The 15,054-nt window shown below is 41.8% G+C and overlaps 1 protein-coding gene across 4 annotated transcripts in view; it reads right to left on the bottom strand.

Moving 5' to 3' along the window:
• USP45 (ubiquitin specific peptidase 45) overlaps positions 1 to 15,054 on the bottom strand; it is a 3,631,241-nt gene that overhangs the window by 536,149 nt on the left and 3,080,038 nt on the right. For all 4 annotated transcript variants that reach the window (XM_069606397.1, XM_069606399.1, XM_069606400.1 and 1 more), the window contains one exon: positions 9,349 to 10,072. In XM_069606397.1, the coding sequence (XP_069462498.1) occupies positions 9,349 to 10,072 (724 nt within the window). The remainder of the gene's footprint in view (positions 1 to 9,348; positions 10,073 to 15,054) is intronic.

Here is a 15,054-nt window from a genome sequence, read left to right as displayed (position 1 = left end):
TCACCAAATGCTTGGGAGCCTATTGAGTTTGTAGACAATACCATCAATAGAATCGGAGTGTGATTGGTAACCTATTAAGAAAAAAAGTGGGGAATGGTGTAACAAGATCCTGTTCCTGTGCTATTTAGACATGTAAGAACTACAATGGTGACAAATGCCAAGCACCCCTGGTGATTTATGAAGTGTAGAATAAAACCTAGACTCACTTCACGATGTCATGTAGGACACCCCCAGTAGTCTTTTAAAGGCATCAGTGTGAACTGGTTGTAGTATTCTAAAAAAGAGAAATAGCAAGGCTATATTATAAAGAAAAGGTCAAGCCGCCTAAGAAAAGGTAGCCTTAAAGGATACTTACAGTACAAGAAGGTGACTGCTGGTAAGAGGTAGAGTATGGGCATTCTCCACCCGCACCCAAATGCCGGATAAGAGTGGTATGTATATTTATAGTCGTGAGTGACGTCACCCGCGAGCTCCAATTCTGATTGGATTTAAGTGTAAACATGGTCGCGAGTGATGTCACCCACGCGTGTTGCGTGATGACGTCGACGCGACCAACCTCACACTTTAAACTTAGTGGAGGAAGAATTTATCTTGTTCACAATGGACGTCAATAGTCTTTATACTTCAATCCCTCACAAAGATGGCATAGAAGCCATGGAATGGTTTTTACTTCGGCATTCAGATGTACATATACAAAAAGTTTTTGCAATTGAACTGATCAACATCATCCTCTATAATAATTACTTTAGATATAATGGCCAATACTACCTACAAATTTCTGGAACATCAATGGGCTCATCAGTGGCCCCATCGTATGCAAATATTTTTATGGACCAGTTTGAGCTCAAATTTGTATTAGAAAATCCACTATGGAGAGACAAGATCAAATGCTGGGGACGCTACATAGATGATATTTTTGGGATTTGGCATGGAACTGAAAGTGAACTTGTGAAATTTGCAGAATCTCTCAACAACTACAATGACAGAATCGGTTTTACCATGGAGATAGGAAGACCGGAGGTGAATTTTCTTGATGTCACAATTGAACGCTCAGGTACAACACTCAAGACAAAGATATATAGAAAACCGACAGATGTCAACAGTTGCCTTCATCATAGCAGCTTCCATCCTAAACATCTAAAAGAAAACTGTAACGCTCACCTGATTCTCGCAGAGGCGCCGGTCTTGACTGGGCGACTACCGTATCTTCAAAGGTGATGTGTAGCACCCGGTTGGCTCTTTGGGCTGGACCTCTGTGCACTGTATGCCTGACGTGTAGAGTAAGATGTCTTAGGTAAGTGAATGCCGAGCTCTCCATCTGCCTCGGGGCAGGGTGCTGTAACCAGTTTCTGCACTGGATAGGTAGCGCAGGCCTCTTGACTTCAGAGGACTGCTGTCCGTCGTTTACTGCACGAACGGTAAGTTTCGAGTCATTCAAATGTCTTTAAAGTCTTTAGTAATGATGTCTCTTGTTTTGCAGGGTTCCGGCGATGGCGGATGACGGGCTGAAGTGAGTTGAAGATGGAGCCCGTGTGATGAATAGAAGCGCCTGGAAGCACGTAAGTAAGCGCTTGTTGCCTGCTTCACTATGCGCTCTAACTGTCTTTTTATTTTGCAGGTACGAGTTCGGAGCGGCTGCAGGGTGCCGGAATACCCACTGGATTAGATGTGGAAAGGATTAATGGCACGTGAGTATTAAAGTTCCCCAATGTCTTTAAACGCACCTTGTTTTGTCTTTCAGATGCGGGATGCAGCGCCGAAGGCCTCCGGAGCGTGCGAAGAGTTGGTAAACTTGCCTTTCAGATGCCGGAATGCTAACCTGTTCTTTCTTGTCTTTATAGGTGTTGCTGAAGACTGGATTCAGGATGGTAAGCCTTTGCCTTTCAGATGCCGGAATGCTAACCTGTTCTTTCTTGTCTTTATAGGTGTTGCTGAAGACTGGATTCAGGATGGTAAGCCTTTTTCCTTAGGCCCAGGACCGGATGCAGAAGACACGATGAGCGTTCTGCTGCAGAGGTTGCAGAATAACGCAAAGCAAGATTCATCCACCGGGTGTGGTTTAAATAGCCTCCTGTAGTGCTTAGGTGTCTCCTTCCACAGCCACGCCTAAGTAAGAAAAGAGTTCCTGGTAAGAAAAGAGTTCCTGCCTTCCAGAAGAGTTCCAGTGTTCTGAATCTAGGGAGTGGCTCCAGCCCCACCCAACAGGAAAAGTAGTTCCAAACAGAAGAGGATCAGAGGCTCAACTGGCAGGCAAGTAAGCAGCATGGTCTGCTGAAGGTAAGTCCACCCAAGCATTATGAGCCCGGCGCTTCCAGCGCTGGGACTGGGCATATTTATGAGCCTGGTGCCACTGGCGCCAGGACTGGGTCCAAAAGGTCCCAATTGGGACTGGTTGGCACTCGGAACCTGGGTTATGGATCTGCTTCCAAGGGAGTTGGGAAAACCCTGACCTTTTCGAAGCAGAGATCATGACAGTACACTTACCTTACAGTCAACTACTAAGACTAAAGAGGATAACATCAGATCAATCTACTCTTCAGAATGAGTATGATATCATGAAACAGAGATTCCTTGAAAGAGGGTACCCAACAGAGATGGTGGAAAAAGCCATAGTCAGAACCAACTTACAAGAAAGACAAGACCTCCTCCAAGGGAATACAAAGAAGGAAAGCAAAAATCTAATACATACGTTAAAGTACTCAAGCCAAAGTTTCCAAGTCAAAAGGATCATCTACAAAAATTGGGATATCATACAGACAGATAATACTTTAAAAGAACTCTTTCCAGATCCCCCTATGATGGCATACAAACGGGGTAGAAACATCAGAGACCAACTGATTAAAGCAGAAAAACCAAAAAGAACAACACAGACCACTCATACGAAGCAGAAAAAAGGTACATTCGCCTGTTTACACTGCCAACATTGCAATAATATCATAAAAGGAGATCAAGTGAGACACCCCAACACAGGCAAAAAAAATACATTTGAGAGACTACGCAACATGTGATACCAAAAATGTGATTTATGCAATTCGTTGTCCCTGTGGAAAATATTATGTTGGAAAAACTAACCGGAAAGTAAAAGAACGGTGGACAGAACACAAATCCTCCATAAGAACAAAAAATGTGAAGTCACCGGTCTACAGACATTATCGAGATGAAAAACATACCATTTCACAAATGAGAATGCTAGTTCTTGAAGTGGTCCACCCACTCTCAAGAGGAGGTGATCTCCAAAAAATCTTAGCCCAAAGAGAGTTGTATTGGATACAAAAACTAGACGCCATGTACCCCTTAGGGTTAAATGAGGAATACTATTTGGGTCCATTCTTGTGAGCTTGTATACTTATCTGGAAACACAGCCATGGTACCTCTTCTCTTATTTGTTGATTCCTTTGACCACCCCTGATTTTTAATACCATACAGTTTTTTAATATAATTGATTTTCAATAAGTTCCCTAAATTGTAGCATGTCCAACTACACGTTGTTACCAAAGAGGATGAAAACCCTTCAAATTCTGGGTTCAAATGGAATATAATAGACATATAAAATTATTACAAGTGTATACTTTGATTTTTAGAATGTACACCCATTCATGGGTCAGATTCATCTAGATACACAGTTTTATTTGTGTTCTGACACCATTTTTTGAAAAATGCATGTGAGTCTCTTTGGTATTTAAGACGATTTATCTTATTTTGTTTTTATTACTTGCTCACCAAATTATTATTATTTTGTTGAATATTTATTCTATCTCACTAACAACACTTAGTTAGGTTGTGGACATACATTGCCCACTCTCCCACTGGTCACAGTGACATTTATTATGTGCAATAACACTTTATTTCAACACTTTTTTTCAACTATTTCAAGCCTTGAGTAACACACAGAAACACTCATACACGATCATTTAGTGCATCTAGGGAGCGTCCATACATATACAGATTCATCTACAGACAAACAAGGCGGACTACCACTATTTGCCTCCCAGTAGGAAAACATATTCTGCGTTCTAGCAGATGCTGCCGTCTGACATTCAGTACGATGGGAAAACAAACTTCAATTCCCATGATTCCCTCTACACGATTATTTCGTGTGAGGTTGGTCGCGTCGACGTCATCACGCAACACGCGCAGGTGACGTCACTCGCGACCATGTTTACACTTAAATCCAATCAGAATTGGAGCTTGCGACGTGACGTCATCACGCGCATGCGTGGGTGATGTCACTCGCGACTATAAATATACATACCACTCTTATCCGGCATTCGGGTGCGGATGGAGAATGCCCATGCTCTACCTCTTACCAGCAGTCACCTTCTTGTACTGTAAGTATCCTTTAAGGCTACCTTTTCTTAGGCGGCTTGACCTTTTCTTTATAATATAGCCATGCTATTTCTCTTTTTTAGAATACTACAACCAGTTCACACTGATGCCTTTAAAAGACTACTGGGGGTGTCCTACATGACATCGTGAAGTGAGTCTAGGTTTTATTCTACACTTCATAAATCACCACGGGTGCTTGGCATTTGTCACCATTGTAGTTCTTACATGTCTAAATAGCACAGGAACAGGATCTTGTTACACCATTCCCCACTTTTTTTCTTAATAGGTTACCAATCACACTCCAATTCTATTGATGGTATTGTCTACAAACTCAATAGGCTCCCAAGCATTTGGTGAATAAGTTCATCCTTTGTTACAAGACTAAATCTCTTAAACTAATGTAATTGGTTGAAAACATGCGATGATGCCATTTTTTGTACTCCTATCTAACTAATGAAGTACCTTGTTTTGGTTCAAAAGTATAAACATGAATACATATTATTAGATAATTAATTTATTACTTTTTTCTACAGAAATTGTATTGAATGTTAAGAATACAGAACACATTGCCCCTGATGAAGAGTGAAAATTGATACTCGAAACGCGTTGGGCCACATTAAATTGTGATTTATGATTTGTTGATATAAAATGAATAAACTACTGTTTGTTGGATAAACAGAAAAGTTGTCAAGAAATAATTGGATGATTTAAGAATAACTTTGTGAGCTAAACAAAGCAATGAAATTTATTTAAAAACTGTCAAAACTACTAGGCTACTGACTGTACCTATTAAAACTTCTATACAGGCTTTTAGCCTCTTGTTGATAGTGTGCAGGGGATGCGGGTTTCGGTCTCCCTAGTGGGCAGAAACCTGTGATACAATGGGTGGGCGGTTGGACAGATCGGAAAGAATCCGGACGTCGTCTCTCAGTTCATCGTTCCTCGAGTCGGTGATCAATCCAGACCACCAAATACATTAATGCTTGAATGGTTTCTGGAACATGGACGAGCTTGTCCTTGAGCTCTTCTCTAAACCCACATCTGAACAGAGCCTTCTGTGTTTCTTGTGGCCATCGTGATTCACTGGCTAACTGACGAAACCGACTAGTATACAAAACGATATCTTGCAAACCTTATGTTCAATAATCTCTTTTGAGCTATAGCCATAGTATTAGGTGATTGAAAGACATCTAGAAAGGCCTTTTCAAAGTCAGCAAAACTGTCAAGACTAGAACTCCGAACAGAGATATAGGGTGTTGCCCAGGCCAAAGCCTTTGCAACTAGGCTATTTAAGATGTATACAATTTTGGCTATGTTCTTTGGAAAATGAATGGGGCGAAACAAGAACTGTACTCTGCAGTGATTACAGAATTCAGCTAGAGTATGAGGATCACCATCATTTTTAACTAGTCCTGAATGGGCAATGGTGCTTTTGGGAATTGGTGCTACAGTATTCTGGACTATGGTGTGCTTTAATGTCTGATTCTCTTGTTTTAGGGAGGCTTGTTGGCACAGAACTGGTCTTTCCCCTTTTGTAATGGATTGGCAGGCAAAGGATGATGGTCTGGAGGGTTGCCCAGAGCAATGCCAGAGGTTAAGATTTATTCTAAACCTTACAGCCATCACCTCTTTTGTTTTGCTTTAAACACAATTATACATACATGAAAGATTTATCATCTTAAAAATCATGTATTCTAAAACGGCATCAAATCAGAGGGGTAACTGACATATGAAAGAAAATCCCCTCATAAGGAGTAGAAAAGGTCAAAGCCCTTTCTAGCAGCTCTTAAACTGTAAAGTTCACTTTCTTCTGTTCACCAATGTATTACATCTTTCTTCCACTCCTTAAATTTTGGAGTGATAGAACTCTTCAATTGACATACAATACACAGTATTGCAAGTATCAGGCCAAGAACCATACATTTAGTGGTTAATTTGACATTGGGATTCAACCAAGTGCACATGATTCAGGAGAATATACCAATACCCATCCCTTAATGTTGGATAGAAATTCCACCACCCGGAGCCATAGTGACTGGATAAATACACATCCCAAACCCTGTGCATGAAGTGAGCATTGTGAAACTAACATCTTGGCCAGGAGGCAGAATATTCTGGGGCAAATGCATGCATAAGCTCTGGTGTTAAATATGCTCTAAGTATATACAAGGCTGGTGATGAACCTACAGTGATGGTAGAATACAGAAAGAGGAGACTTGGTCAAATTAACATTTTCATCAAATTACATATGCCAATTAACATTAGGGTCAGCCTCTTTTTATTTTTAGGATTAAAAAAGTGTATCTGGTAGAGTACAATGCCACGGTTTACTTTCGGCTATTAGGTGGCGCTGAAAGCGCTTCCTTAAAAGCCGAAACTATTGCCATTAACATAAGAGCTTCAAATATGGGCTTTGAATGTGGGTCTGTAATGCTTTTCCAATGGAGATGATATTTGAGGAGAGATGAACAGTTGTAATCCCACCCATTCCCTACCCCTAGCCAAAGTAATCCCTTTGGCTAATCCCACCCATTCCTGCCCATCTCGGAACTCTGACTTTGAGTGAGCTCTTCCATGGAGGCAACCATCTTGGATGACTTTCTCTAAGGAAGCTCTCTGGAAACAAGTCGGCCATTTTTGAATGGTAAATATACCATGCATCTTCCTATCCGATGGGACACAAAGGCCAAAACTGTTGGCTTTGTCAATGCTTGTTCTGTTTAGTGACTGCAAAACAAAGTGTCCATTTTATTTTACCAGTGGTTGTGATTTTGAAAAAAATTAATTGACCAATTTGTGCATAAATTCAACTTCTCTAATAACTGCTAATTCAATAAAATATATTGAAACCAGCTAATTGACAGTTAATTGCCTGCAGTGAACTTAACCTTTAATTCAAAAAGATACGAAAAAGCTGAGTGAAATAGTTCTTGCGATTTGCACAATGTTTTTAGCATGTTATGGCGAAATCAGAACATTTTCCGGTAAGCCTGGAGGAGACGCATGTGGGCCCTGTCACGTGTCCGCAGCTGTAACATGAGTGGCCATAGTACGTGACTGATGAGTTCCTAACAGGTCGGATCCTCTGAAGAGCCTGACGTATGCCAGCCTTTCCCAGGAATCTGCATTTTGGGACAGTGTCATAGCTCAGTAGGCCTGTCATATTACGACTAGAGACTCCGGGCTCCATCCCGCGTCGCACCCTTCTAAGTAACATCATTTGAATGTTACCCTTTTTGTGTAAACATATTTCAGATTGGACAGTTTGCATAAAGCAGGCTTAATGGGCCAAGACAATCACTCAAAAGGAATGTTACATGTTCTACATTCCCCATTACAAGTTAACCCTTGAATGACAGGGTATTTCCAATCAAGGTGATTAATATGTAGGCAAGGCATTACACATACATGGGCAGCAGAGGACAAACCTAGCTGCATTTGAATTGATTTAATGAGGCGCTAAATGGTTATTTGGTACAAATGGGACCTATCGATGTTCTTCAGCCTCAAGGTTGCATGGCAAGCCATGTCTTGAAAGGTCTCCCCCTGCATTAATCGATATGCCGGATTGCTATGTGGCAGGCCGGTAGGTTTTGTGCTAGCACCATTAAGGGTCCATAACATCAATTCATAAATAACAGGAACTTTATAACATGCAGCATACAACACTAAGGCAAGGATGCATCCTGCGACCACCTTCTAGAACCAAAGTATTGGACCATGTGCAACCACCAATATTCCCATACAATGTACAAAATGCAAGTTAAACATGTTCTTACACAAAACCTACTAATTTCTAAAATGCTTGCTGTTTACAGTGCAAGAAACAATTCTGTATTGCTTTACGTGTTACACATGTTCTATTTGTAATGCGTTCCTTCGGATCATTAAATACACCTTGGTGGTAGCGGTGCACGATATAAATAAACATAACATAACACACATTTACACATGTATCCCATATAAACTTATAAAACCGAATTAATCATATGTTTAATGAGAAAAGCTTCAAGCAAAGTGATCATCTTCCTTTAAGCATAAATTCATAATCCTCCTTCTCAAAAAAGGTAACTGGTTATGTCAACGTGCTGCCTGTTTTCACTTTTCCAATCCCAGCCTTGGCTTCCTCAGGAACAAGTGTATTTGTGGAGACCAATGTCATTAGGAATTAGGTAGCGCCATCGTCTTATGCTGATTTCTGAATGAGTGCCAGTGACTGTACAGGACTATGGAAGTCGTGTACTTGTACTTGGACACAGACCTAATAGATGCAAGTTACCAACAGGACCATTTCCAAATGCAGTTCCATTATGCGTTTGCCCATAACGTATGCCAGTGTGTACATTTTCATGCTGGCTGTACATGTCCATGCATGCTGGCCCTGCCCTCCTCCCCAATTCCCTGCCCTAGACAATGTAATCCCTATGGCTAATCCCACCCAATCCTGCCCATTTCGGAACTCTTCGATTTTGTGTGAGCTCTTCCATGGAGGCAGCCATCATGGATGACTGTGTCTAAGGAAACTCTCTGGAAACAAGCCATCCATCTTTGAATGCATCTTCCAAATAAAATGATACATTGAATCATGTGAGTATAATCTTTTTTTAAATAGCTAAAGTAATTTGCATTTCGGGAGCTTGTGTTATTATTTTAATATTGCAGATTGCTTTTTGGGGGAAAAATGGGTACATTAAAAAAACTGCAATGATGAATTTTGTTCTCTCCCCCTTTTTATATACCTCCATTGGTTTAGCACGACTTTTTGAACATTTTGTTACACCCTGTTACTCTCTGCAGTAGCAGAGGATCGGCTGGCTGAGCATCCCAGTTTCTGACTGACCCGCCCTCCCACCTCCAGGGCTGACAAATGAGCCAAGCGAACCTGCCGGCCGCGCAGCTTCTCCAGCTCTTCACAAAAGCCCAAACTGTTGGCATTGCCAATGCTGGTTTCATATGGCATGACATTTATATAAGTACAAGTGTATTCAACATTAATAATAGAAATTACAATAACATCCTTACCATTGCCAGACGAGTTAATCTTTCTTTCATACTGCTGCTTTTGGTCAGTGCAAATTTCACACAACAGTTTGTTGTTCCCCATTAGCAGTTCCACAGATGTAAACTGGTAGAGGCAGGACTGTATGGAACACTCTTTAGAGCTGGTTATGTAGCTGTGGGACAGGGTCTGAAAAGCAGTCTGGGGGTTTAGGGATGGAACTGACCTTGCCATTGTGGAAACAGTAGGCCCTGCCATCGAGACCAAAGAATTGTTTGTAAAACAACACCCTTCTTCACTATGGGTGGGGTCTGTGCTTCCGTTACCAGGATTGGTAATTTCCAGCTTGGAGATGGTCCTGGCAAGGGACTTGCTAACACAAAAATCTTTTGGTTGTGCTTTGATTGGTTCTCTACTTTGATAAGGCTGATCTGCATCAATGCAAGATACAAAAGAGGACTCATTTTCTATCTTGGGTGCAGTTTGCTTTGTTGAGTTTTCACAGTCAGAGGCCTCACTGTCCGCATCCACGCCGCTCTCACAGTGACTGCAATCCCCCTTGTCACTGCCTTCGGAAGGACTCCCATTGGCGGCAGCATCAAGGACACCATTTATACCTCCAAGAGGAAAACTGACGAATCCCTCTTCCCCGTCAGGTACCCTCCTTTTCTGCTGCATTATGAGAAGACTTTGTTCTTCATTGGCAGAAGATTTCCTGGCAAGTCGCTTTTCTTGATTTAATAGGTTCTGCAAAGTAATGTTCAAAAGTGAAAATCCAAATTTGTAATATTTAGTTTGCTGTGCAGATAATATAAATGGCTTTGTTACATATTTACATACCCCAGTAGTGTTGGCATGCATCAAGAGAAAAGATTAATGCAGCAGAAGTGTGCAGTGCAAGAAAACAATGAACATCAGCACAAAATGTGAGGAATATGTGTGTTTTTACAGGGCCATGTACCAGGAGGAGCTTAACAATACAAATTTCATGCAGCATGGTGTAAGCACTAGCACAGAGAAAAACAAAATGAGTAAAATCATGATGTGAAAACATCTGCAGCCAAAAAAGTTAACATTTCTCCTGAAAAGGGGCACTGTGACAGATTTTGTCAAATTTATGCTGGCTAATTTAACAACTGGATCCCAAATAAGAAAAGCTAACCCTGTGTTGCGTTTTTGTGCCTCATTTGCTATTCTATTAGATTTTGGTGATTGACCCGCTAATTTCATAATCTTGTTGTTTTCATCAATATACAATGCCAATGAAAAAAACTAATTTACCAATGCTGTATGTGTAACACAGGACAGGTTTCCGTTTCTTGAATTGATCAATGTTATCGAGAGACAAAGTTATTGCATTTTGCCAAATAAACATAGTTTTTCAAGATTCTTCATCACCTTTACTTCCAAACATCATCAGCATGTTGCATATTTGGTTTAAGTAGCGATACATTTAAGTGGGGAAATGCAGACATTTAGTCTGCAAAGTTTTGGCCTACAAAGTTACTAAAAATATTAAGAAAGACACTGGAGAGTATTTTTCATCCAGGAAGCAACAGATTTCAGTTATGAGATTGAACGTGTTAAAGGTGAACAGACGTTTCTCATAATCATATCATACTATCTTTTAGCAAAACTCAACCTTGGACCTGTGCTCTTCCCAAAGTTTTGGTGAGATTTCTAAATAACTTTGAAAGTTATCTGGTGCAAACTTAGCAGCTCTTGGAAAACAATGTTCATAGGAAATTTCTTTTTGAATCACACCCGGTTCATAAAAAAACAAAATAAAAAGCCTTTAGTTGGGTTGCTGAAAGGATAAACTGCTTGTGTCTACAAAATGTAAAAAATGGTGCTTAGAACTAAAGATTTTTTTTAGTAGTATAGTGGGAGTAAATTATGACGGAGCCACACGACTCATCAGAAAACAGACAGTTCTCTTTAATGGTTGACAGTGTCAATACCCTCGCTTCGAATCAGAGGAATGGCTACTGAGAGCTACTTTTCTGTGAGTTACCATGCACACGCGCAGGTAGTTTTATGGGATTACAAGATCCTTATATGCCACCTTACGGAAGAAGGTATTACGAGGTGTAAAGAGTCTAGATACAAGACAAGATATTTGATTGGAATACCGCAAGTGTTTCAGTAGGAAAACAAAGAATAATGTGATTTAGGTAAGTGAGAATGGAAAAAATAGGGCTAGAAATAGACAATTATTAGCAGGCATATGTACATCAGAATCAATGTTTTCTTGAGTGTTAACCACTTTAAAACCGGACAGGGAAGATAATCCAATCATGAGGTGGTGAAGCCCAACAAAACATTACCAAGAAACGTCTCTCACAATAGTTCCATAGAAGCAATAGACAATGAACTCCTAAACAACAAATGCTGAGTAAGGGGACAAAATTGTCCTATAAAGTAAAGTTCTTGGCCTGGGCTGGTTCGGGCTCCTGTGACAGGGTGGCCGGCCACAAAGAACCACGCCGGCTCTAATGACAAGTCAAAGGGTGTTTTATTTTTGATTTACAAACTGGTTTGACATTCAACATGAGAATATTCTATGGTTCTCAGGGCTTGGGGGTTTTTGGCGCTAGGACCATCCCCCTCTGACTCAACTTTCCCCCGGGTTTTCCTCCTCTCTAGCCAGGCATCCTTATCAGGGATGTTAGTGCTTGGTAACAGTAACACTTAGCTGTCCGTCTTCCTTCTAAGCCTGGTGGGTGGTAGCCCTAATAACTAGCGACTTAACTGTCCCTCACTCATCGCTGCTTAGTAGTCCTGGGGAGTAATATATGGTGCCTTCTTCCGCCCAGTGTCATGCTCACTCCTTTCAGACCCTCTTGAACCTGGCCCTTCGATATACTACCGGTCTCTTGAGTCCTCCTCCCACCACATCACTGTCGCTCCAACCTCTCACTCCATCTTTCCACCTCTACCCTTCGATTTTACTTCCTTTCCTACTCCTGTTCTTATTAAAGTTTGTACCTCAAATTACACCTGTCTCTGATATCATCTCTTTCTTCCTTCCCCTCCCTCTATTGCAATAGCTACTTTTATTTCCCCACTCACTGTTGCTCTACCCACTCTCCATCTACTACTGCTCCTATTCCACTCTTGGGCCATAGTTCTGGGGGGGGGGGGTGACATGGGGAAACAGCCTTCTATGTTCTAATTATTAATATATACGGGAAACCTCTCTTGGTAACCCCAGTGAGTTTGTAGACGGACTCGCTGAAATTCTGGTAGAGTGGAATATTGACTATCCTGGTGAATTTATATTGGGAGCTGGAGATTTAAATTCTTATTGTCATGAAGGCAAAAGAATCAATGATGTGGAGATGAGTAAAATGTGGAGAAGTACTTGAAAAGTATGCTAGATAGGAGCTGTGGCGTGACTTTTGGGAGACAAATGGACCAATGTTCATACCTCATCTGTCCTAGATTAAGCCTTTATTTCAGATAATCTGGTTCCCCTCCTACTGGACTTCAAAGTATTAGAAACTGAGTTTAGCGATCACAACATGTTGTTTGCTGCCTTTCTGGGTGCATAGGAATTTGCCACATAGGGACGTAGTGAGGTCAGTAACAGTAAACTGCCGAGGAACACGGCTGAGCAGTAATGATCACAACACTCAGCTTTTTAATGGGAAAATAAAACAAATGTTAATTACTTCAAATTTGGCAGCAAAGCTAGAGCTGTACTCGGTTAGTAATCTAAATCAGGTAATCTGGCAAAATATACAAGCTATCATTGGGGTCGCGCCCCAATTAAAAATAGAAGCATGAAACCGCATCAGTACGACAAGTTGGCACAGGAAGGGAAGAGGGTTAGTAGGAAAAGGATAAGGCAAATAAAAAGCAGCACTAAGTATTTAATGGAGAGGGAAGCTCTAATCAAAAAGGAGCAACAACAATGGGGTAATTGGTGTAAGCAGCATAAATATTCTCTGGAGCAAAGAGATGGAGAATTTATGTTAGATATTATAATAAAAAGAACAGACCAACATTTTTGGAAGGCAGTCAATGCTCTTGAGGCCAAGCAAATAAAGATACTGGTAAACCAAGTAGAGGAAAGTGTATGGATAAAGCACTTTAGAAGCCTGTATGGGAAAACAAGTGATATTTTTGATCATATCCCAGCGGATACTAAGGTTATTTGGCATTTAGACATTATGATCGAGGATATAGACTGCCTCATCAAGAACGCTAGTGTTAGGAAAGATTTCCCTTAGGTGCAATTTTCCCTCCATTTATGAACCCCCCCCCCAAACTTTTTGCTTTTGTTTGGAGTCCCTAACCTGACATTTTCCACTGGAGCACAGCCTTCAGCTGTGCTCCTCTGGGCTTTCGCTCATTTGTATGGTGAAACTGGCACGTCCTTCAGGATTGGGGAACTATGTTTCCCTTAGTCTTCAACTTTGTGCCATTTCTTGGTAACTTTTTATCTATGTGCGAAGTACCTTACAGTACCGCACATATGGGTCCTTTTGTTTTATGGCCATAGCCACCCTCTAAGGATTTTTGGGGGTTTGTATGAGTGTGCCTAGAACGAACTGGTGGCAGCAGTTTAATTTTAAAGTATTTTTACTTTGTTTTTATGGACCATACCACGGTTACCGCGTGTGGCCCAACACTGTGGCCAGTGCCGAAAATGGCCATGCCACAGAGTCTTTTGTTCTGTCCTTTGGACATTTCGTCCCTTTGCCTTCCCCCAGGTCGAGAGACCCGGGTATTCCTTATTTGGGCTTGCAGACTCCTGAGAAAACCGCACATTTTACGGGCTCCTGCATGTCACATGTGCTAGTGCCCAGGAAGAGGGTTGGGACTTTCTGATCCCAATACGCACTACTGGTGCCAGTAAATCTGGTAGCCATGAATGGCTGGAACCACTGTGGGCCACTACTGGCCCACGTCTGGCGTGAATGCATGAGAGCAGATATTCCATTGGCTATCAAAGATTTGGCCGCAAACCGAATCTTGGATAAGAGAAGGGGCTCTGCATCCATTCCAGGCTGATCTACTGGGGTTTACACCGAACCTCATAAGGAGACAAGTATCCTTAAGCAGAAAGCACACTCTGGAGGGGAAGCTCTCTCTCTTGTGGTGGCTCAACGCTGGCAACACGCCCAGGAAATAGAGGAGGCTGAGTCCCTTGCGGTGAGAAGGGAGAAGGAGTTTCTGGAATCAGGGTCCCAGGCTTCACAGGAAGCTCTAGTCACAGCACAAGATGCCCAGAGAAATGTGGCATTGGACAATGCGAGAACGACCCACTGGACGGTACGTAGCCAAATTCACGAGTCTGGGGACAAGGCAGGGAAAATTCTGGCCTGGTTAGAAAGGCAGGGCATGGGTAAGGGATATGTAAGGGCCACACAGGACACGGGGAGGGATGCTAATGGAGGACTCAGACATTGCTGGGGCATTCGCATCCTTTTATGAGGAGCTGTACTGCCCCACAATGGCAGGGCCCATGATAGATGGACCAAATATCCTCAACTCGATAACGATCCCCTGCCTCTCAGAACAGTAGACGCTGGGTCTCAATTCTGAGATCACAATGGAGAAGGTGGTAGCAGCACATTCCCAGCTTCAATCTGGCAAGACTCCTGGACCGAATGGGTTTCGGTGGAAACTTGGAAGTGACTGGGAGAGTCGGGGATAGGGCCCATGCACTGCATGTTTATACAAAGCAAAAAGAATGGATGACTCCCCCAAGACCTCAGGAA

Source organism: Ambystoma mexicanum, chromosome 4p (assembly GCF_040938575.1).
Source record: "Ambystoma mexicanum isolate Mex_15411 chromosome 4p, UKY_AmexF1_1, whole genome shotgun sequence".
Lineage (NCBI taxonomy): Eukaryota > Metazoa > Chordata > Amphibia > Caudata > Ambystomatidae > Ambystoma > Ambystoma mexicanum.
The sequence above is the reverse complement of the archived record's forward strand: the minus strand, read 5'-3'. Positions and strand labels throughout refer to the sequence as shown.